Source organism: Echeneis naucrates, chromosome 7 (assembly GCF_900963305.1).
Source record: "Echeneis naucrates chromosome 7, fEcheNa1.1, whole genome shotgun sequence".
Lineage (NCBI taxonomy): Eukaryota > Metazoa > Chordata > Actinopteri > Carangiformes > Echeneidae > Echeneis > Echeneis naucrates.
This window is the reverse complement of record NC_042517.1, coordinates 22,170,632-22,196,195: the sequence shown is the minus strand read 5'-3', so window position 1 is coordinate 22,196,195 and position 25,564 is coordinate 22,170,632. Positions and strand designations below refer to the sequence as shown.

The following is a 25,564-nucleotide window of genomic DNA, read 5'->3' as shown; positions in this document are numbered from 1 at the left end:
TGTTCTGCATGTTCTATGCCTGTGTTGATTTCCTCCCAGAGTCCAAAAACATTCACATCTAGGTCTATTAGTGACTCATCCCTCTCTTTCGTCAGTGAAACCAAACACTATTCCAGTCAATAAAAACATAAAACATTCCGTTTTCCACGAAATGAAGCATAGGGTCATTAGCCACCCACTCCCACCTCCCTCCCAAAAAAAGAAAAAAAAAAAAAACAACAAACTCAACAATGGACAGATGAGATGTCACACCAGATGGCAGTCCAAGTGTCTGCGTATGGCGCAGCAAAGAGGTCTTAGGTGTGAGTTTTAGATTGGACTCCAAGAAGGTGCAGAGACAGGGAGTTTAGTCCAAGTTGGTTTATTGTAAGCCAAAAAAAGGAAAAACATGGCAGGTGGTGGCTGTAGACGGCTGGCTGGAGTAGAGGCTGTAGTTGGCTGACAAACAGAGGCTGCACTGGAGGACACGGAGGTACTGGAGGCCCACAGGAGAACTGCATAAAAACAGAGAATCAGGGGAGTACAGTAAAAAGGAGATCTGCCTCAGGATTCACAGAAGATAGTTTGGGAGCCAAGCTCTGTGTTACCAACGGGAATAATCCGGCACAGGAGTGGAGACTTGACCAGGCTTTTATTGCAGGATGTGAAACAGGTGAGTCTCGTCATAGAGCTGCACAACCAACAGGTGAGCCTTACTGCAGAGCCAGACAACCAGCCACGCCCTCCGCAGCACACTCACACTGCCTGAAAAACAGAAAGAGGAGGGACAGGGAGAGAGAACAGAAAAAGAAACCCACAACAAAACTACAACCATGACAAGAGGAAGGGTATGAGTTGGGGATTTTGGCTTCATTCTCTTCGTGTTCAGAGGTTTGGTTCAGTCATCTGGAAGGAGGAGACATCACCAGCCCATCTTCACCAGATTATCATCAACCACAAATAATTATTTATTATGAATGAAAACGCCTGACTTACAAGTGTGACTCTTTAGTTCCAGAGATGTTTTTAAGATGTCAAACAAAAACAAGATGAGCAAACAAAATACATACAGGCCTTTCAGATAAATTCAGGGGGGGGAGCTTTGATTTAAAGCCAATATAAGTGCACTCCGTGTAGCAATATGTTTATCACATCCCAACCAGACTGGATGGAGTTTTTTTATTTTTTTTTTTTGTTGTTTTTTTTTTTAGATACTTGGCCTGCATCAGAAACACTTGAGGAGTTCCCCATGAAGGACAAGATACAAATTTATACAGCAGCCAGTGTATCTGGTCCTTCTTTTTGTTACAAGAGATAGTAATTTTAGACATGTTAAATAAAATTAGGAGCCATCTGCACCAGACAACATAATGCCATCCTATGAGCCATATTAAATTCTGGCTAATCTTCTTTTTTGAGTTTAACCTGTAATTAAAAGTTAGTTAGAGCCAAAAAAGATGAGTACATATCAATTCAATGGATATGTCATATATCTGACCACAGTGGTTTCAAGTTAGTAGGTTCTAGGTCTCCTGATGCATTGCAGTATTTTTCTATCTTTGTGTAACTCATTTGTCCTTTCCACTGCAGAATCATTTAGGCCCAGGGACAGAGCTCAGTAGGAGAGCTGCCTGCTTTGCATGCAGAAGCCCTGAGTTCAACCACAGCCACAAGGCAAACTAGTAATAGGCTTGTGTCAGTACGAAGGCCAGAGAAATTGCAACAGGAAGGACATTCCACGTAAAGAATGTAGCCAAGCAACAATGCAAGTCATTATGCTGACATTCTGTAGCGACCCGAAACAGGGAAAAAAACGTAAGAACAGCATAATCATGACCATTGGAGTACTAAAAGAAGTAAGACTGATGACTGAACAGAAGAGATAAGCAGACATAGGAAGTGAAGTAGATAATAGAAAAAAAGTAAATCATAACAGTTTCTGATGTGTCTCCTTCATTCTCAAACTCTCCCTTTCTACTGTATTCTGATCTTGCTCCTCTGTATTTTGATATGTCATTCTGACTCTTCTGTTCTGCCTCTTTTATTTTCTATTATCTCCATGTTTCCTCTCTACTTCCCACTTCTTTTCAGGTCTGACCTTCACCTTACTCTCAGATCTCATCACTTCTGTCTTCTGCCCCCTGGATTTCCTTTCTTCTAGGTTTCCGCATCCTCTTTTCTACCTCCTGATCTTTCATTCTTTGCACTTTTCCTTTAACTTTCTTCTTTCCCTAACTGTCAATTTCTCTTGTGGCTCAAGCACTCCAATAACAGCTGGGAGAAATTATGTATGAAAACTCAAACAATGCTTTCTTAAAAATTATCCACTCATGGAACTCTTTTTCATTCCTCCCCAGGATCTTTGTTTTTCTGTTTCTGGATTTTGTTTTTTGTTTTTTTTTTCTCTCCCTGAATACCCCTACCATTTTCTTCATTCTATTCTTTTTCTTTTTGAACTAATATATTTTGAATATCTCAGGGTTGAGCCGCAAAAATTAAATATTTTCTTCTTTTTTGTGTTTTTTAGTAAAATTCTATTTTTATTCATATTGTCTTTAAACTTTGCGTCTTTAACTTCACTTCTGGATCAGTTACTGATGATGCCTTGTCTTTCCTCATCAGGTCTTTATTTTTCAGCTTTTCCTATCAAAGCAGTCAGACAGATGAAACAATGTGTTGGCTTTTAGCATTGTCTTCCCCTCTCTGAGTCTGTCCTAATTCTCTGTGCTATCGACGTCATTGGTCATGCATTTTAAACATAATCAATGTTATAATCCTCTAGTTGAGCAGAATGTTGGAGCATCATGCCATTTCTCAACTACCATCTGAACTTTGCTTTTCATGACATAATGAAATTGCAATCAGCAGTGTCATTGACTGATAACATTAAGTCACACTATAATTCATCCATTCTGGTGACACACATACATACATACATACATACATACATACATACACACACACACACACTCATAAACATTGTTTTTGGGCTGGGCACTGAAGATCCATGTGAGGAAACAACAACTTGTTCCACAGCCTGCTACCACTGGGGGTGACACCAAAGAGACCCCCCCCACCAGGAGAAGGAGAAGAAGAAGGAGCCCACACAACAGCCATGAAGCCATGTCTCCCCACCATCCAGGCCAGAATGACCCTCAGGATGACACCCCTGCAGGCAGTCCAGACTCAACTCTCGGTGGAGGAAAATACTGTAGTTGAAAGCTAAAGCTAAAAACAGTGGAATCTGTACTATATATATATATATATATATATATATATATATATATAAAATCTGAAATTAAGACACCATTAATAACCTCAAGAAATAAAAAAGATAAAAACAGAAAAGAACTCAGTTAAAAGCCAAACTAAAAAGATGAGTTTTCAGCCTGCATCTAAAATCACTGTCGCTGACAGTCTCTGCAGCCCTGAGGCCCTCTGGCAGGCTATTCTAAAGATGTGGGCCATAGTAATAGAACAACGTCTCAATGTGGGTTTTTGGAATGATTAAAAGGCCAGTGCTGAAGAATCCGAGGGTCTGTGAGTGTTCCTTAGGTAAAAGAAGTAGAGCTAGATAAGAAGACCCAAGACTGTTAAGACATTTAAAAGTTATAAAAGAACCTTAAAATCAATACTGAAGCACACAGAGAGCCAGTGCAATGACTTCAAGACCAGTATGATGTGAACATCCCTTCTGGTCTTTGTCAGCACACTGAATTCTGAAGAAGTTGAACATTTTAAATGTCCAGAAAGAAAGCAAAAGATTATTGCAATAATCAATGTGACTGGACATAATAGCATCAGCAACTCTGTATTTGCCTGAGAGAGAAACGTGTGGACTCTGGCTATGCTTTTAAGATGACAAAACCACATTTTTGCCGTATTTTTAATAAGACAGATTCAATCAAGTTGATCAAATTTAAACCTTGAGGCACCCCACACTTAATTTCACTTAATTTCACTTAAGGATGCAGAGGAGCAAGTATCCATAATTGCAGTATTCGAGATAGGAGCTGAAACAATTTGAAACGGTGCCAGGAACCCCACGGGGTTTCTGAATCTATTTAACAAAATGTTGTGATGTATTGTATCAGGCAGCCTTTACATCTGGCAGAACCAGGACTGAAAGTTTCCAGTCCATGTTACGCCTAATGCTGTTAAGGATCCTTACCAGGGCAGCCTCAGTACTGTGGTTTGTCCTAAAGGCATACTGATATTTCTCCAAAATTTTACAATTGTTCTTAGCTGATGAAACTGAGGTAAAAACAGTGATTCAGATGTGCTTGTTGCTATATTTCATTGTTGTAAAAGACTGGATCTAATATCACCTATTTTGCTTCTGAATTGGTCTGGAAAATCCTGTTGGCACTCTGGAGGACTCATTAAAATTGGGGTTAATAAATCTATCAAGAGTGGATAAAAGGATTTTAGGGTTATTGTTGTGGTCTGTGATTAGTTTTGAGCAATGGGAAATCCCTGCCTGTTTGACTGCATTATTATAAATTTTGAGTTGTTCACAAATTATTTCATAATGAATTGTTAGCATGGAGAACCCCCATTTCCTCTCTGCATGCCTGCAATTTTTTTTTATAATTTTTATAAAGGGGTATAATGCTTAGGTGGTCTGCAGACCGTAATGCATAAAATAGGAGGGGGTACCAAAAACAAAGGCGTGGTACACAAATGTACTCTAATTCTTATGCTTACTATGGTTTGAATGACAAAAAAGACAGACAAAAAAAAAACAGACAAAAAGAGTTGAATTATTACTATGTAGTTATTTTCTGATGTATTCAGAATGCAGTTATCCTGGATTGACTCTTGAACAACTGAAAAGAGCAGCATTTTTATGGTACAAGTTTGTAAAGGGATCGTGCAAATTTCTCCCATGAAACCAATGTCTCACTCAAAATGCTCAGATAACTTTCACCCCTGCAGATGATGATTCTCCCACCACACATTCAAACCAGAATTGGGGAAGGTACTGAATGCATGTGAATCTGTTGGACTATTTGATCAATCCCTGTCTTCCCATCTTCCTCCTTTCCTTACAGCTTTTGCAGAGCTTCAGACGGACATCCATGAGCTGACTCAGGAGCTGGACGGAGCTGGGATTCCCTTCTTGGACTATCGGACTTATGCAATGAGGGTCCTGTTCCCTGGGATCGAGGACCATCCTGTGCTTAAGGAGATGGAGGTACGGGTCAGTACGCCACCAAACAACCTTGAAACTGAAACCAACTAACCATAGATTAGCAGCTGCCTACTTGGATCTATTGCAGTTGTTTGACTAACCAAGATAAACACATACAGTAATAGCTCCTTATACTTGAATATGAGAACATAGTGCACATGCATGCAGTTTACTTTCTGCGAAGTACTTTAGAAGTTAGATGCAATGACAGAAATGTCCTGGCTTTACCATTTTTGTAGTCATTAATCCATGACCGGTTTCATCAAGAACAAGCTTCCAAGATGCAAGGCAAGTCGACACAGGCTTCACCTTAAAGCTATCTTGTATCCCTTGTTTTACCTACTTTATCTTAATTTATTCAGCTGTCTCAACGAATTTGAATGACTTATCAAGAGCAGGAGTCATTACTCCGAACTCATGGGACAGTTATTCATCATGCTCTCATTACGTGGGGAAGTGGAGCTTTAAAGCGAGATTGATTGAAAAGAAATTTTAATAGAAGCAGCAAAGGTAGATGAAGAAAGAGAAGAGGAAAGATACTAAAGATGAGGCAAAAGATGGGAACGCAAAACAAAGATGGTGAGATGATCAGAGCAGAGAGGGAGGAAAAAGATTCAGGGTTACTGGGATTGTTACTTGCATTATACATCACTGTTAATTTATTAATTAAACCACTGCATGCAACTACCTCTCAGCACAGCTAAATGGAGATAGTGTGCTGAATTTATAAAGAGATTTTACTGCTGATGGAAGTAGACTCAACAGAAAGTACGTACATCCAAATCTTAGCTCCAGAAGCCAAGTCTTTAATCAGCTGTATTATTAAGATGTAGAATTTGGTGCTGCTCCTTTGATTTGATTGGAGCACTTTTGGAGTCAAGGAAAAATTTGTCTGACCTGAGGGGATTTATACTTTCTAGAAACAGAGATGGCATTTTTTCTGTTAATTCCTAGTTATTTAATCTGGCTATGGCTAAGGAAGGAACAGCAGTGTTTACTTAAAACCAAAGAAATTAACCTTATTCTTCTTCTATAAACGTATATCAAAGTGTTTTTAATGCCAATTATCACAAATTTAAACAATTGTAAAGTTTGGAATGACAGAAACTGGCTGAAGTGTGAATGAATTGTTACTTTTCCATGAGATATTTAATCCAAATATTTAAGGTATTTGGAAGAAAACAAATTCATACTTATGGTCAACAGATTTCTGTAGTTTGTTGCCAAAGGGAGATGTTTATTAGTTATAGGGAAGTGTTCACACACCCTAACTTTATTTGACTTCAGCTTTAATGTCAAATTGAAGACCAGTGGAAACAACACACGGACAAATCGGACAAATGGCCCGTGGTGCTGGCCATTGCTCCCCTGGTTCTCTGGGGGCTCCAACGTTCCATGTGGTTACAGTGGCTCTATGGGTTTGGAGCCCACTTGTCCTCCTCCTCGAAGAGTAACATGGGAGCCTTGGCCCCTGACCTGACTCTGGGCAATGGTAATAGTCCTACTCATATTTAGGGAATGTCTATGCATATGCGGTTTCATTTGCCAGCTTGTGCTGGTTCACATTGTGAAGAATTTATGAATCCTGCCAAAAATGGGTTTCGTTCTATCTTTGACTCGGCTCCTCTGTTGGGACACCTTCACATATCCGGATTCCCTTCTCTCCAAAGATATACACAGTCACCCTTTAGACTCTCAGAATCCAGAGCGAGTTGGCAGGAAAAGCACAGCATCCTTCACTCTACAAATTCAACAAATTAGCTTCCAGGGAGGGCTGGTGATGGTCACACACACTCTCTGAAATAATAAAATATTATACTGCAAGATTAAGAGTGCACATAATAGTGCTCAGAATCCATCTTTACTCGGAGATTTATTATTACAATAATTTTTTTTTTTTTTGCTTTAGGCTTGGTATTTGATTCCATGCAGACCAGTTTCACATGGACAACACTGACTTCCTACAAGTCCCTCAAGTTCATGAATGCCTGCTAATAAGGAAAACCTTAAAGATGCCCTCCAAAGCTGTTTTAAGGCTTTAAGTGTTTGAGTAAAAAAGAATATGTGATGTCGTTTTTGACAGATCAGTTGATCAGTTTAATTACCTATAAATTTTTGAAATCACATACCCTCCCCCAATTGAAAATCTAGATCTGTAAATTGTGTTTGTGCACTGGAGGCTTGATTTTGAATTTGTGTAAGTTTCAAATTGGATCATTCTTGTACAAACACATCTTAAACTACAATTTAGGGCTTTTAAAAAGTAATCATAAGATCCCTCAATAAAAACCTGAAGTGTTCAAGTAGAAAGTTGTATTGTATTTATCAGCCTCTGTTCTAATTCCACTGTTTGTGTTTTTCTTCAGGTCCAGGCAAATGTTGAGAAGGCGCTGACGTTGTTTGGCCAACTACTGACAAAGAAGCACTTCCTGTTGACGTTCATACGAACCCTGGAAGCACAGAGGTGTTTATATTTCTGCCTTCATTATACCTCTAAATAGGTTAATACAAATAAATTCCAAAAAATGTCTTTCAAAAAAAAAAAATATATAAAGTTAATTAATAACTAAAAATATAACTCAGCAGGGCAACATGGTGGCATAGTGGTTAGCGCTGATGCCACACAATGAGAAGGTCGTGGGTTTGCTTTCCCAGCTGGGGTGCATGTTCTTCCTGTGCTTGCACGAGTTTCCTCCTACCATCCAAAGACATCATGTTTGGGTCAATTGGTGACTCTAAATTGTAGGTCTGAGTGTGAGTGGTTATTCGTTTCTGTCTGTCTCTGTGTTTTGGCCCTGTGATGGATTGGCAACTTGTGCAGGGTGTACCTCACCCCCGCCTAATGTGAGCTGGGATTTGCTGTAGCATTCCGACCCAGAAACAAATGAGCAGTATCAGATGAATGAATGAATGACTCAGCAGTCATATGTTTAAATTGAGAAAACTCCCAATGAAGAGAAACACAAAGTCTATTTTTTGCACCTACTCATTTTTATTTATTAAAAATAAAAGTCTGTGATATATAGATTTGTTCAAATATTAGTTGTGTGAACAGACCAGTAATCTATAAATATAAAACATCTTCCACAAATGCAAAACAAAAATGTACCAGCTATTATCTGAGCAGAAAATGGGAATTTGACATCTCTAAACAAAAACATCCACAGCCACATGATCAAAAACCTGAATCCAGACACTATCCCTTTTCATTCCTAAAAATGGTTCATATAGCACACCAATACCTGACATGAATTTTCTTCTAAAACTACTCAAAAATGTGTTTTAACTTTTTTGGCAAATTCATATATATATATATATATATATATATGTATGAATTTAATCTTATTTGTTGTTTTTGTGCATTCACATAACCAAATAAAATCATTTATCGTAGGTGTTTTATATTTGCAGAGCAGGGATGATCTGAAACAAATCCATATTGTGACTTGTTAGTGACTGCAAACGCATTTATCAAAGGAATGTAATCATTTACAACAAAACAAATCTACCAACTGCAACAAATAGATGACAGATTAAATGTGAAATAATGATGAATGAGCTGAGGTGGATGTTGGGGATGCATTTGACAAACAGCTTTTAACGTGACTCATCCAAAGGAAACAGAATCTGTGAAATATTGATTTTACATTTATTGAAGAGGTTCCATCTCCAGGTCATTTTCGATGCGAGACAGAGGCAATGTGGCGTCTCTGATCATGACAGCACTGCAGGGGGAGATGGAGTACGCCACCGGAGTCCTCAAACAACTGCTGTCCGACCTGATAGACAGAAACTTGGAGAGCAAAAACCATCCTAAACTGCTGCTGCGCAGGTGAAAAAGAATGGAGAGACTGAGAAAACTTACTGAGAAAACATCCTACAGGGATTATCTGTTATCTTCAATTTGACCATATTTTTAAGACAATTTGAATTTAAAGTTTCCTTCTTAAGTGAAACATTTCATCATTTGGAAGTTAGATTTTAGGTTGAAGCTTCTCAAAATTTCATTTTGTTGAAATGAAAGATGCAGAATAAGAATCCACTGAAATAAGTGAACAACAAGATGAGCACAACGATAATCAGGTAGAGAATTGATGAATGGGAATAATCAAAAAGAATTAAGGGGGATGAAAACAAACAGCACAGTTTATTTATATGTTGTAACATACAATCACAATTAGAAGAACAAGTGAACCACAAACCAAACCCAAGAATCTGGTAATGAAACATTTCCATCTCACATCATATTTACAGTCCAACTAGCATAAAACAAATGAGACAAATCTACCATAGTTTTACTCATGTGCGAGCAAAACATAATGTGGAATTCTCAAATACTGTCTGAATAAAAAAAAAAAAAGTATTGTTTATAATATTTGGGAGCTCAAATTCAAGGGCTCTATGTCAGGAGTATGCTCCTTTATTTTTAGGCTCTGCATTATAAGAAATGCTGGAGACTGTTTTGTTGTATTTATAATAAATAAATTCAAAATAATGTTGAAAGCAGAGCAGATCAGATAAAAAAACAAAGCATGCAATTCAACATATAGTGTATAGTGGAGAGTAACATTGGCAATAATACACATATGGCATTGCTGTGTCTTCTTTCCCTCTTGTATGCATCAGAACCGAGTCAGTTGCTGAGAAAATGCTGACCAACTGGTTTACATTTCTGCTGTACAAGTTCCTGAAGGTAAGGTCAACAGTCCATAATCACATATCACAATATCTCCATTTAATGCTCCACCCCATCTTTTAAATGCTAAACAATTGTCTTCTTCTCAGTACATTTATGCTGCCTGTATGTTTTTATTAGTTGTAGCCTCCCAGCAGTCCTTCCCTTCTGTCCACAGATCTTCATAATTCACCTTCTGTGACTGATGCATCCTCTTCCCCTGATCTTCCTGTTATTCTTTTACCTCACATCTTCTCTTCTCCTGATCTCTTTCATCTGTGTCATTTCTGTTATTGCACAGCCGGTCTCCCCGTGCTGTAATGTCATTCCTCTCACTGGGGGTGTGTGGTGTCACCACTGCCGTCTTCCCATGATCCTTTGCTCCTTTCATCCTCACCCTCTCCTCTGTGGCCTCACCTCTTAAACAAAGACAGCCCATGCAGATGACGCTAAGACATCAATTTGTCCTCATATGGGAATATAATCCTAATCACATTTTGTGTTTAATTTAATTTTAATAAATTGATTAAAATGATAGTCACATATTTATCGAAATTATGTACAGAGAAGGGTGTAGAAATATGACAATGGGTGTCATTATAGCAGTACACACAATAGATGAAAAAAAAGGGTTAAACTTTTATTTAAGTACTTCTTACTTTACCCGTACAAAATAATAAAAGCATGTACCTGAAGATAGCATTGCTGATACATATAATTTCCACTGTTTATTAGCTATGTAGGAATCTGAGACTTCATTTCCCTGTGCTGCAGGAGCCATCATTATATCATCAAAATGTAAATATAAGCATACAATTAGGGAGCCTCAATAATGAAGATGGAAGGAAAGACAAATTTCATAGAGTGTGCATTGGGAAGGCGGAAAGCTGGAGCCAGAGCACGACAGTATAATGCATTTTCTCTCCGCCTTGTTAGTGGCTACCCACGTAATTGGCCCAGAAGCTAACAAGGTCCTAAGGAATTCAACAGCAGGATGATGAAGGGAAGACAGAGAGAGAAGGGAGTGGTAGGGAAGTATAAAAGGGGAAAGAAGAGAGGGAGAGAGGCAGGGAGGAAGTACTAGATAGGTATTCAAGTAAGGCTGAACAACACGAATATAACTGATACTGAAGGTGTCAGTAAAGGCATTACATCTGTGTTGACTGACAATATTTGGTTAATGTCAGGGAAATATTCTGGTTCACTAGAAGTGAATAAAAATTTTGCCAACTGAACTCTAAAACTTTCCAAAGATACTGAATGTGTAAGGCTCAAAATTGGGGTAGTGTATTTGTGATGATGCACAAGATATCCTGGTCAGGAGGAAGGCTGGCGCAAAAAAAAAAAGATAATGATAACTCATCTACTGACTGCTGCTAAAATAATCTCAATAAGAGGAAACGTGAAGGATGATCATTCTCTATAAATTCATTGTTCAGGTGATCTTTATGAATTTACTGAAACCAACTTTACATTGACAATACTGTTATAAAGTTGTGTTATTATGTGATTTATAAATAATGTGCATCAACCTAAGCATCAAAAGAAGCTGCAGGAATGACAGTGTGAATGTAAGGGGGTAAGGAAGGAGATAAAGAAAAACAGAGGAGGAAAATCTAAGTAAAACATTGAACATTGAGTTCACAGAGAGAGAACAGCATAAAACAAGGAACGTGTTAGAAAGAAAAAGCGAGTTGTTGTGTGCTTGAAGGTCAGACAGAGAAATTAGTACTCTTTTCTTTTCTCTTCTGAACCTCATGCATCTCCAACACACAAAAGCACAGTATGAAGTATATCCCTGAGCATGTCACTCTCATCAGGATGAGTATTGGCTGTGATGTGTCGTCTCACCCCTCTAAACATTTGCTACTTCAGTCAGGAGTGTTTTCTTGGAGCCCAAGCAATGACTAATGACAGTATTGATTGGCAAGTGTATCTGATAGAGAGAGAGTGGGAGACATGTTTATAACAGCTGTGCCTAGTCACATAAACGCTTAGATGTAAATTATTAGATAAACCTGAAAAGATTTATGTAACGCTGTTTTTACTCAGTCAGCCCTGCAGACAAAAAGAGAGGGGAGAAAGGTTTACATAGTGCACAGTGTCCTTCCTCCATCTCCAAACATAACATCAATAAGATTTTTCTGATTTCTGAAATTCCTCTGCTGTATTGCACCAATTCTGTATCTTAGCGGCTACATCTGACTCGCAGTATCAACCTGTTCCTGGGGGTGTATGTGTCCGTCCCACAGTCATGCATTAACAAAGTGAACAACATGGACTTCAATGTTTCTGTGATTCTCTCTGTATGTTTGTATGTGTCTGTGTGTGTCACCTCTGTTCATAAATGACTCTGGGGCAACGTGAGCAACATTGACTTTAACTCTGTTTTTAGTGTCTGTCAGTGTGTTTTTTGTGTATGACAGTCAATGTGTGTTTGCGAATATCTGTGTATATGTGTCTGTCTTTTGTGGGATGTCAGAGTAATGTATGACTTTAACTGTGTGTGTGTTTGTGTGTGCATCAGTGTCTGTGTGTTTCTGTTAGTGTATGCCACTCAATGCGTGCATGTATATGTATCTGTCATTGGGTATATACCTGCTTCTGTGTGTCTATGTCTGTATATGTGTACATTTCTATGTTTGTGTGCATTTGTGTATGTCCATATCATTTGATAAACTACTCTCACGTCAGAGGAGTAAGCCCCGAGAGCCAAAAAACAAGCAGATTTTTGGCTCAGAGAAGCAGAGAAGGACTACTTATGTCAACATGCAAACCAGCCGGTGATTGCTAAGTTAGTAGTGTGTGTTTTTTGGTGTTTCTAAAGTAATTGAGAGAATGGAAGAAATTAATGGTGGATATGTCCTTCAGAGGCTCACAGATCAAATTCAGTTCAACTCACTGTTTAAGTAGACCCATTGTCTGAAATAAGACAAGAATCTCCACTGCTTTGGAAAAAAAAAAATTATCTAGCTCGAACTATGTGCCCGCAAGGATGATTTTCTGATCAGCTCTCCACTATAGCAAAACGAATTACCACTATAACTGAATATTCCGTGCCATGCACACCCATTATAAATTGACAATTTTTCAGAAGCAACTGTATCATGTATTATACGCAATTTTGACAAAGTATAAAAGATATGAAATAGATTAAAACCTTTGAAGAAAGACTTTTGTCAACGTTTTAAAATTTGAATGGAGACTGTAGCTGAAGGTATGTCAAAGTCGTAAAAATATTAAAAATTTGAGAGTCATACATTTTTTTGGCTACTTTTTCTTTGTTTACATCACCAAAAATGCATATCAGGTATAGAAAATAATTAGCACACTGATCAAGATCAAGCCAGACATTTTGATAGATATTTATATCTTGTATGTTTCTTGTGACTATTTGAAAACAAAATCATGCAAATCATTACTAGTGATGATTTCATTAGTCATTAGTCATTAGTCAGGAAAATTCTACCAGTGGGCTCTGAAATCTACTCTGGCAATTCTTTGGTCAACAGTAATATTTCTTGTTTTTTTCAGGATGACACTGATGTTTTGTGGCAGCAAAATGGAAGAAGCAGTGCTGATATAATTTGAACGCTTGGTCTTGTGCAACATATATTACTTTTCAAATGCAAAAAATATGCAGCAGGGTAGAATGAAAACAGATAAGTGGAGAAAATGGGGTCTGAATGTTGACTTAAAGATTTGATTTAAAAATTGTACACCTGGAAGGAGCAGGTGTAAAAAGCATTGAAGCAGACAGGCAGAATTCAGAAGTCAGAAAGAAAAATTCAAAAGTAAAGATGCATGAAGTTAGTTTATTTGAGAAAGAACAGCAGGCATGCCACAAACTGTTCCACTGGATTTTACCACAGTCTGCTTTCTGCTTGTTTTTCCTTACATGTAGCAGCTACACAGATGCTGAAGATGACATTAGGCTTTATTATTAATTCTCGCATTCAGTATTTTACACTAAAACATGTTAAGTAGCAGAAAACATTGCCTTTTGTGGTTCATTTCTATCCACACGCACAATGGTTACACCTCATCTAGGGCTGACTGAGACCTAACATGAAGGAGCCCCATCTTCCCCAAGATCAAAAAAGCGACCAGGATGCAAAGTTAAAGAAAATATGTTTTATTTGTACAAAGCAAAAGTAAACTAAGGTAGGCTTCAGGGTGGACCCAGGCCAAAACAACAAACAAAAAGAAATCTGAGGGGGAGGAAACTGACCTATAAGGAAAAAAAGAATTAAACAGCAAAGGGTAACCTCCCTAACAAACAAGCACAGGAGAAAACAGATGACTAAGGAAAAAGGCAGCCCACCCCAACACAAAATCAAGCTCCATTTTTTGTGAATGAATAATGACTAGAATAAAAAAATAATAATAATAATAATAAACTGCGCTGGCATGTTTTTGAATTGTCGTTTCCTTGTATTAATAAATGGAGTCACCTTGTAATTATCTAAATACTGTATTTTCTACAGCCATTACTGCAACAGAATGACTATCATGATGATATATCATATTTCAGGATGTTTTCTGTTGAATTTCCCTCTCCAACTATTATTGAAATTAAAGAATTTGTGAAGGGAAAATCGTTTCATGTTTGAAGTGCTGTTGGCAACTGGTCTCCCTCTGTTGTCTCCCACATTAGGAGTGTGCTGGGGAGCCTTTGTTCATGCTTTACTGTGCCATCAAGCAGCAGATGGAGAAAGGACCCATAGACGCCATTACAGGAGAAGCCCGTTACTCCCTCAGTGAGGACAAGCTCATCAGGCAACAGATTGACTACAAAACACTGGTCAGTAAGCTATCTGTATCTTGGGGTTTGTGTCAGAGTCATGGCATAGTTGTTAAGTTTTGATCATGATAGAAACTTTAAAGCAAACTGAGTAATCAACGGGAAAGATGTTGGGCCCTCCCATTCCTAAATGAATCTGGAATCTGCTGAGGGGAAGGACCACAAGCTTCAGCATTAGTTGTATTTGGAGCGAGAATTTGACCTGGATGTTGACTCCTGCTTAGCGTCATTCACACTGTCTTTTCAAACAAAGCACTTCAGATTTGGATTGGAAACACACAGACAAACTTAGGTTTCAACACGGTCTTCTATAGTCATTTGGTCTGCACTCAAGTATAAAACCAGAGTTATTATTTTCCCAAACAGTCTGTTGGGACTAGGCAAATGTCCAGGCAATAAAATAGCTGCAAAACAAACTAGGTGTGAAAATGCTCTCAGGTGCTTGTACTTAAAATATCCTCTAAAATATCAGTTGTTGGCAGTTAGGGTTATGGTAAGGGTCTCGATGCGTCCCCACTTAAACCTTCTCCTTCATATCTTTTTCCGTTTGCCTTTGTTTCTACCTGGTTTCCGAGCAGTCGCTGCACTGCGTCAACCCAGACAATGAGAATTCCCCGGAGGTGACAGTCAAGTCTCTGAACTGCGACACCATCACTCAGGTCAAAGAGAAGCTGCTGGATGCTGTGTATAAAGGCAGCCCCTACTCGCAGAGGCCTAAGGCCTCTGATATGGACCTGGGTAAGACATACATCCATGTTCATGACACAGCAAATAGGAGTGATTCTCCTTTTATACTAATTCGTTTTTGCTTTTATTGAATTATATAAATAATAAAGGGTCTAAAGGAATTAAAGTGTCTTTAGGTAGAATCAGTTAATCCTCACATCAGTTTGTAACTGCAGATTTTCTTATTTATCAACTCTGAATGGAGGCTGAAGGTCAATTAACAGGCACAACAGGAAGAAATGACACTTGTGGTTTGTGTGTTGTGTTGTGTGTTCAATGACATCTGCACAGCGCTGCTTGCTGTTTTCCGCTTTCTAATGTACAAATTCTGCAATGATGAAGCGAACGTTGAAGACACAATTGTCATCATTTTAAATTCCCAGTCAGCTGGACTCTTTGCTGCTCTAAAACAAAAACATCAAAATACAAAATGCTCACCACAACATGGCTGAAGCAGTAGCCTTGGGAATGTTTGGACATTTGCTTTAAGTGGCAAAATTCTTTGTCTGAAAAAATGAATTACACTATAATAGCACTCAATTGTCGGTTAGAACTGCCTAGTCAGAGGAACCATTGTTGATTTAAAAATACTGTTTCAGGCAGCATCACATATACACAATTCAATGTATAAAGAAATGTATGGACAATACAATCATGAATGGTGCGCATTGCATATGTTGTGGCAGAAGAAGGTGGCTCAAAGAGGAATCAGATGGGGAATCTCTTCATTTACAGTGGCCCGACTAACAATGTAGTCAGAGACAAAATCCCTCCTTACAGAACGTAGCATGCTTTTTTATACTAAAGTCAGGCTCTGTGTGTGTATTGGTTGGATAGGCTTCATCCTGTTTGACCAGAGCTATTTGGCAATCTTCAACGGAAATGGGGGATACATTTCTCAAATTCGCTTATCTTGAACTTGGGCCATATTAGTTACACAACACTATGTGTGTGTGTATTGCTGCACTTTTCTCTTACCCAAACCACCAGGTGTTTCCTTACTTGTTATTCTGACCTGTTCGATGTCAGAATGGGTCATGGTGACCTGGCTGTCTTAACTGATGCCTTAACATGGACAATACCCCTGGGCCCTGTCACTCCCCTATACGTATTCTTTGACGCTCATAACCTCAGCTAATAATGCAGCTCAATTCATCATTAGACGACCATTATAAAAAAAAATTTCAATGTGTGTGTTTTTGAAGAATGGCGTCAGGGTCGGATGGCCAGAGTTATTCTGCAAGATGAAGACGTCACAACCAAGATTGACAATGACTGGAAAAGGCTCAACACACTGGCACATTATCAGGTACACTGAGAGTCAGTACAGGTGTGACCTGCAGCTAACAGCTTAGTTGTTTTCATGCTGTGAGTATTTTGGTGTGTTTTCCTGTGCAGGTAACAGATGGCTCAGTGATCTCCCTAGTGCCAAAGCAGAACTCTGCTTATAACATCTCCAACTCCTCCACCTTTACCAAGAGCCTCAGCAGATATGGTATGACGTCTGTTCTCTTCCTCCCTTGATCTTATTTAAATTATTTTGTCAGTGATTCCCATTCCTCTTAGTACTTGCCTTCCTTTTTTTTTTTTTTTTTTTGCGCTTTCTCTTTCTTGCTGTGTTTATTGCTGACATGATTGGGATGGGGATCTGTTTTTATTTGTTTGTTTTATTTTTTCCACCTCTCTCCAAGTGAGTGGCAGCATTTTTAATCCATTTCCAAGGCCAAGGCTATTTACAAGCAGTCCGTAAACGATGGGCATTAAAGTTGACATCTTGATCCCTGGCTGGATGTACAAAAGCAAGAGAGGCACTTGGCTGTCAGATGAAGCGATAGGGCCAGCATCAATGTGGTATACTTCATTAGAAAATTAACCGATGTGAAGGACAAATTACTGTGTAGTAGAAAGCAAGGCCCTTGTCTTACACTAAGTGGTAATAAGCGTCACATTTACACAGCTGTCCTTTGTCTGCTGTCAAAGCTACTGGATTTTCCTGTGAACAAAATAAAAAATTATATGGCAAATTTGAATCATTGCGATGATTTTTTGCTCATCAAATAGAGAGCTCATGGTCTGTTTTCATGACAGACGGAGAGGTTATGCTTAACCTATATAGAACACAACTCTGACTTATGGTCATAAGGGTGCATAAGATGAATACATCACAGTAGAATGCAGATCATTAATACCTCCATGCAACAAGACAGACGCAAACAGTAAATATATCAATTTATGCGGCATCTATATGGTGGCACCTTGTAAATTAATTCTTATGATGCCAAAGCTTGTAACTGAAATCAGCTCAGCTTCACACTGAATGCAATAAAAATAATTGCAGGTTCATTTTCAGTTTTTGGGGTCACTGTAATTGTAAGTGTGTGTGTTTTGGCCATGACAGGTTTGGGGACTGTCAGCTTCCCCCTGCAAAGCTTGTCTGTCCTGTATTTTCCCATTACTCTCCATTTCACCCCTCTCACCCCTGAGCCTTTTGTCTCCTCCCTTTTTCCTGTCACCATTCACTCTTTGTCCTCCTCTGTGTTTCCTCTCTTCAAACATAAAGTGATTGCAACATGCTTCAGTGTCCCTTTCTTTTATCTCTCCACCTCTTATGACCATTAGCTTTTGTTGCATCATCCCAATGAGCAATAGCTACTCAGCAAATAGTCATCTTGTGCCTTACCACCCTGGTTCTATTTCCTAAATATAAGATATGCATAGGATATGTCATAGCTGATTTAGATCACGGTAATCCACATTGGTGCTCACATCATGAAAACAAAGCTGCAATAGACAATGGACAAAAAATGGATAGGGAGGTTTTAAAGAAATACAGTGTCGTGGTTGATTGTTTGACCTGTTTGGAGTGGGTTAGAACCCACTCCAACACGTGGGTCACAAAGTTTCTGCAGGATGCTGACATAATTATGTCTTATATGTGTCTGACTTTAGAGAGCATGCTGAGGACAGCCAGTAGTCCAGACAGCCTACGATCCCGAACACCAATGATCACCCCTGATCTGGAAAGTGGCACCAAACTGTGGCATCTAGTGAAGAACCACGACCACTCAGACCAGCGTGAGGGTGACAGAGGCAGCAAAATGGTCTCTGAAATCTACCTCACCAGGCTACTAGCTACAAAGGTGAGATCCAGAGGGGCAAGGTCATTTTTTTCACTGATAAATACCATCAAATTTCAAGGTAAGGCAGTTCTGAAGTTAAGATGGAACTAAGGTCAGACAATCTTAACATCTAATAATGTAAATTATGAGGAGTGCTTTATGTACCCAAGACAAACCCATGTCCCCTTAATTTGACAGTGTAAACACGTCCCCTCAACATTAGTAATACCTGAGTGACATAAATGTGCACACACAAATGCATTTACACACACCACCAGGCTCATCAACAATCTCTCCATCTTAAAAACATGCAACATAAGCCAATCCAACTGTTTTCCTTTTACTCCATCAGCTTCTCTCAGCTTACTGTCTCTTTTCCCTAATTGTACAAGGGCGAGGGAAACACAAAAATGGGCAGCAAGCTGGGTTTTCAATTTCCACTTGTAATAAGAAAAAAATGATTAATAAGATGTACACTTCTGGTGCAGAGTACAGAAAGTCTGATACAGGAGATGACAGGAGACAGGTAATTTGTTGAGGGATTGAAGATTTGGCCATGCATGATGAAAAAGCAGAAAGGCAAATGGAACTGAGGAGCTCATCTTGTCACCGTCTCGCTGTGGCTGTCTGTGCGGGATGGCTTGCCTCGGCATCTCATCTATGCAGACCTCAGTACTTTGATCTGGACCGAATGCATTCCTGTTCCATTTCACCAAGGCCGAATAAATATGATCCCCAAATATTTCCCAAGTAATAGATTGTGACAGATAGAGAAGTCAGGGAAGCAACCATGTTAGGGAAATTCACTTATGTTATATTTGATGTAATTAAGTTGAAGCGCTGTCATTGGATCAAAATAGCATCCTGTATTCAAGTGCTGGTGTTGCTATTTGTGATTCTGCAGAGCTCAGTGGGCTAAGAGAGGCAGAGACAGAACCCGATTTAGCTCTCTGATTCCCAGTGGGGCTATTCATACTAAAATGTACACATGCATGGTCCACTCAGGTGCTATGGACACAAGTACCACTTCATACAGTCACACATCGCTGTGAAATTATGTTCATTGTTGTTACCCAACTTCTCTCTCATGTTTCAGGGCATGTTCCTTAATTATCGTCTGAATTCATGTCCAAATAATTATTGGGGTAGCACGGTAGCATAACTGTTAGCACTGTTGCCTCACACCAAGAAGATCACGGGTTCAACTACTTGGCCTGGGGCCCCCCTGTGGGGTATGTAGATGTTCTCCCTGTGCCTACATGGTCCTACAGGCACTCCAGTTTCCTACCAGAATCCAAAGACATGAATGTTTAGGTTAATTGATGACTTTAAAATTGCTTGTAGATGTGAGTATGAATGGTTGTTTGTCTCTACGTGTTGGCACTGTGATAGACCCTGTGATAGACCAGTGACCTGTCCAGGGTGCACCCTGTCCTCTCCTGAAACATTGGCTGGGATTGTCTCTGGCACCCACTGTGATCCTTAAATATAGGCTGTAGCAAATGAGTGAGTGACTGAGAGAAAATAATCAATTGATTAAGTGGCATAAAATGCTTCACATATAAATGACCAAAATCAATGAAAGTCGTAAAAACACACACAATAAACAATAAAAACAAAGGTTAAAGTGAGCTGTCAATATTTTTGGCATTAAAATGTCAAATGACACCAAACTGCCATCAAAATGCTGCTGTATACACCTTAAAAACCTTAAGGTCTAAGAGTTTGCTTGTTTGTTAATTAGCTTATTTATTCATCCACAAAAACAAAGACATTTCCGAACTACTACAACATGCTACATGACAAAATTGTTCAAAATCAAACTTAAATTTTAACGATAAAGTTCAAGTCTTCTTTCTTTCCTCATTCTGCCATCCAGGGTACATTACAGAAGTTTGTAGACGACCTGTTTGAAACCATTTTCAGCACAGCCCACAGAGGCAGCGTACTGCCCCTGGCAATCAAGTACATGTTCGATTTTTTGGATGAGCAGGCCGACAAACACTCCATCTCAGACTATGATGTACGGCACACCTGGAAGAGCAACTGGTAAGTAGGAGGGTTAACCACCACAAAGCCTGTATACTAATACACAAATTGGATGCAGTTTAATGTAGGATAACTAGTGGATAGACATTTGGTGATTTTTTTTTTAGACTTCAATGTGTTCATGATTTTACTGTGCTTAGATTCAGTGCTTTTCTTTGTCTTGTTCGATATAAACCTGTAAATTAGACAAAATAAGTACCCAATTTAAAGAGGTTTCATTGGGCATTATCTTCTATTTTCTGATTTATTTATGGGTATGATGATTCAAAGATTGACATTATCAACCAATTGATTTTACCCTCTGACCTGAAGATAACTGTCACAGTGTGTCTGGAACATTGCTAATCATTGATGGAGGTTGGAGTGACTCATCACAGTGTCTTTTTAGGGACTTGAAAATTGATAAAATGAAATTAATTATGGAATTGATGGAAGAGGATGTGCAGATATTGCTTGTTTTTTATAGCCAATCTACTTATGTTTGGAGAGAAAATAGCAAAGTAATTAAATAAATAGATGTAGCTCTGCTAAGAAATACATATAAAATATTACTATTTTACTACTATTACCAGGTTACATTTAAATACCAAATATTTGAATAAATTACGGGGAAAAAAAATCTAATAGTAAAAATCATGTATTTTCTCTCCAGCCTTCCTCTTCGGTTCTGGGTGAACGTGATCAAGAATCCCCAGTTTGTATTTGATATCCATAAGAACAGCATCACGGACGCCTGTCTATCCGTGGTAGCTCAGACCTTCATGGACTCCTGTTCAACGTCAGAACACAAATTGGGAAAAGACTCACCTTCAAATAAGCTACTCTACGCTAAAGACATCCCCAACTACAAGAACTGGGTAGAGAGGTAAGTTCTCAGCCAGCAGAAACGAAGTTTGACATGGAGTGCTGGCAAGTCCTAAAATTATAGACCAACATGCTTCAAATTGTCCTATACTGTCCAGAGGCCATCCTAAAACTCTCTACCATCTTTCACATTTTCTTCTTCACTTCAGCAGAAATCTGTGACTTCAGCAACAAACGGCTGAAAAGGTTGACTAACTTTGTGAATGCAGTTCTCACTGAAAAGCATCTTCTGCTTCATCCAACATATTTTATTCAGCACTAGAATGTTAAACCAAACTCATGCAATTAAAGGAGAACATACTTGACTGCTACAGTAAGTCCTCAGGCTTGCAAAGTGCATTTGGAAGCAATATGAGATAAGGATTTATTGGTGAGGTTTAATAGGGTGCAGATAAACCTCATTTTTATTATGCCTCCTAACTCACACTCAACCCCTGCCTGACCTGCTACTGTAAACTTAGATAGTTGAGATATGAATTCTACAGGTTCAGGTGCAGTGCTTTGTTAACATTTGTTAACAAAGAAATACAATAAAATACTGTTAATATTATCATAAATGACAATAATATGAGAACGGTAAATCTCAGGAAAGCCTACAAGGACTTGCATCACATGTGGCCCAAATGTCTACTTTGAGAAAGGTCAGTGGTCAGGTCACTTTGATTTCAATAAACACATTTCTGTCTACAACTCAAGAATTCTTACTCGATTTATATCACAATTTACAATGATGAAGTGATTAGATTTTATATCAGATCAGTCAATGGTTAAATTACTGGGACATCTTAATGATTTGCAAAAAACACTTCTGGCTGGTATTCATTGCTGTGACTCAAGTAGAAGAGACTTTGAGTGCGTTTCCTGATTTTTTTTTTTTTTTTATGCAAATGTACCTTAATATTTAAGGCTGAGACCACCACACAGAGGCTTAGAAACCAGCTAAATTCTGAGCATAGAAATGTATCCGCCAAACAGTCTAAAAAGCAGCTGCTCTGGTTTGTGTTCAGAATTTTCATTGGTTCACTCATCTTCCACCATGTTTCCATTTACAGGTCACGCAGGGTGCTTGAGCCAGTCCCAGCTCACATTGGGCGAGGGTGGGGTTCAACCAGGACAGGTCACTAGTCAATCAAAGGACCAAGACGTAGAGACAGGCAGAGACGAACAACAGCTCACACTCATAATCAGACCTACGGACAATTTAGAGTCACCAGTTAACCTAGACATGCATGTCTTTGAATGGTAGGAGGAAACCCACGCAGACACATGGAGAACATGCAAACTCTGCACAGAACTCCACCGGCCTGGGATCTGAACCTGCAACAGTGCTAACCACTATGCTGCCATCCTGTCCCGTTCAGAATATCTAATTACCTAATTAATTAAGTGCAGAGAGGAAGTTGAGACTTTTGAATGGAATACAAATGACTCTCAAATTGCTGCTTGATTTCTCTCCTCCAGGTATTACTCTGATATCTCCCGCATGCCAGCCATCAGTGATCAGGACATGAGTGCCTATCTAGCAGAGCAGTCCCGCCTACACCTCAGCCAGTTCAACAGCATGTCTGCTCTTCACGAGATCTACTCCTACATCATCAAGTACAAAGATGAGGTGAACTCAATCAAGCATAATACAGTGCTGATATTGTATGAATGCAGAGTGTGCTGTTTGTCATTTCCAACCTGCACCCCTCCATCCCCCTTCACTTACCTTGACTAATACTACAAAGTCATTTTAATTCAAATACATTGATGATCAGTCTACATCAGTATAGGCTGGAAGCTACTATGACCATTAGGATGAACATTAAGGCAAGAGCTCAACACATTATGGGTATTCATTGAATTTATGTGATTTTTCTTTTTTTCTCAAAGGCCTGCATGTAGTGTTCCACAGCAACTTGATTAAAAATGTGGCATTTATGGATTTCTGTGGTTAATCTGTTAAAAGAATAGTTTGGCATTTTAGAAATAATGTTAATACACCATCTCCCTGAGATTTAAAAAGAGTAAGAAATGCTGGAGAAAGACTGATGATATTTGAACTCCACTACTCAGAGATCTTCTCCTTGATTCTTCATTCAGCAATGCTAAAAATGCCACTCGATCCAAAACAGTGAAGACTACTGATGACCAATTATGTTATACTGAGCTAACAAGGAAGGCGGAAGGCAGCTTTACCAGGCAGAACCTTTAAATTATGAATTCAAGAAAATAAATGTACTGTCTTAGCAAAGATCAGCAGGGTAATAAAACAGGAATTGCTATGATATTCAGCGAACAGTTAAGCTAACTTGCAGCAAGGCGAGGATGAAACCTTTTCCTAAAGCTGATATCAAACTACCTGTTTCCAGTCTGTGTTAGAAATTTTTTGTAATAGTACTAGTAATAGTAATCAGCTGAGCTCAGGACAAAGTGATTTCAATCTTACTATCCATCTTTGGACAAGACAAGAAAATGTTAATATGTTACCTTTTTCTATTACTCCATGTGGCCAAACTCTTCATTGCGATGCTCATGTGGAGTGTGAGGAATAGTGTTTTGTGAATGCAACACAAAATTTATTTTATGTGAGCATGTCCTAAATGTTTATTTGAAGTGGGCCGATAATATACATTTAAATCTTTGCCAATCACACCCCCACACCACTCTCCTTCCATGAGTCACTGCAGATCATATCCCCCCTCACTCACTCACTTATCTTCTTCCGCTTCATCCGTACCCGGGTCGCAGGGCTGCTGGAGCCAATCCCAGCTCACATCGGGCAAGGGGCGGGGTACACCCCTGACAGGTCGCCAGTCCATCGCAGGGCCAACACTCAAGGACATACAGAGACAAACAACCACTCACACTCGCATTCACACCTATGGTCAATTTAGAATCGCCAGTTGACCTATACATGCAAGTCAAGCCAGAATACCCGGAGGAAACCCACACAGACATGGGTAGAACATGCAAACTCCGCACAGAAAGGACCCAGGCGCCGTGCTGCCCGTCATATACCCCGCCTCTCAACTCGTAACATCCTTGCCTGTCTTCTGCTGGACAGCCACATGTTCTTTTCAACCTCTGCTTTTCTCAACTTTTTCCTGCTTTATTGCAATGAAAGATAAGTTGTCTCATCCTCTTCCCCTCCCTCTTTCTTCCTCTCCATCCCTCCTATAGCAGCAGTATTACAGTAGTTACGCTGGCTGGTTGCAGGTGGCTCCATTTAAACCAAACGCTTCCCTTGATGACAGCCTATTATCCAGATGTAGGCAGCTGCACAATCCTGGCGTCCTCTTACGCGTGTCCTTACCTCATGTGCTGGAAAAACTTGTGCATTTACACATGTACACACTAACTCGCATACAATTTCTGATGCACAATTTTTGAGAAATAAGCACATGAATACAGTATTTTTGAACATACATGCCACTTTTTACCTCCATTCATACCCATACACACCAAACTCACACATCCACACACACACTACATGTCATTGTGGAGATATCACTTCCTTTAACACGTGTTTGTTACTGTCACAGTTTTAACTGTAATGACCAACGTGGAAACTGAAATTAGCATTCTAGTGCTCTTTTTGATAAAAGGTTGCATGCACTGGGTAATATCGATAATACAGTCTAATAATTTCTTGATGTTCATTTTCAGATTCTCTCAGCGCTACAGAAGGATGAACAGTCACGCAGACAACGGCTACGTGGAAAGCTGGAGCAGGTGATCGACACCATGGCCCTGGCTAGCTGAGGCACAGCCAATCGGACGCTTTGGCTATCAGTCAACTGGCCAACCAACTCAACCAACCAGCTTTGATGCCTGTGACATTTGGATCCTCGACGTTTGAAGTCTGTTGTCATGTCCTTCATAAGCACCAACCGACAGCAGCAGAAAAGACTGCAAGGACAAAAGCACTCAGCAGCAGGAGCACACTGGACAGATAGCAGAGTTTTGGGTTGGCTTTTCTGTGTGTATGTGTGTGCCCGCGCGCGTATGTGTTACTGTGCGCTTTTTTTTTTTTTTTTTTCTCAGCCACCAACCCTGCCATGAAGAACTAAATCGAATTCACCCTCTGCCTCCCTTATCAGATATGGACCTCAGTTTAGGAGAGCATTTATTCTTATCAAGGTCCTCACCACACCCAGACTCCAATGGGA

The 25,564-nt window shown here is 39.3% G+C and overlaps 1 protein-coding gene across 1 annotated transcript in view; it reads left to right on the top strand.

Annotated features, from left to right (window-relative positions):
* LOC115045717 (plexin-A1-like) overlaps positions 1-25,238 on the top strand; it is a 229,084-nt gene extending 203,846 nt beyond the window's left edge. The window contains exons 20-32 of the mRNA XM_029505519.1: positions 5,034-5,176; positions 7,540-7,637; positions 8,847-9,005; positions 9,800-9,866; positions 14,506-14,652; positions 15,231-15,390; positions 16,584-16,687; positions 16,777-16,873; positions 18,328-18,518; positions 20,377-20,546; positions 21,199-21,411; positions 22,872-23,022; positions 25,062-25,238. Coding sequence (XP_029361379.1) covers positions 5,034-5,176; positions 7,540-7,637; positions 8,847-9,005; positions 9,800-9,866; positions 14,506-14,652; positions 15,231-15,390; positions 16,584-16,687; positions 16,777-16,873; positions 18,328-18,518; positions 20,377-20,546; positions 21,199-21,411; positions 22,872-23,022; positions 25,062-25,157 — 1,796 coding nt within the window. The 3' untranslated portion in view covers positions 25,158-25,238. The remainder of the gene's footprint in view (positions 1-5,033; positions 5,177-7,539; positions 7,638-8,846; positions 9,006-9,799; positions 9,867-14,505; positions 14,653-15,230; positions 15,391-16,583; positions 16,688-16,776; positions 16,874-18,327; positions 18,519-20,376; positions 20,547-21,198; positions 21,412-22,871; positions 23,023-25,061) is intronic.
* The last annotated feature ends 326 nt before the right edge of the window (positions 25,239-25,564 follow it).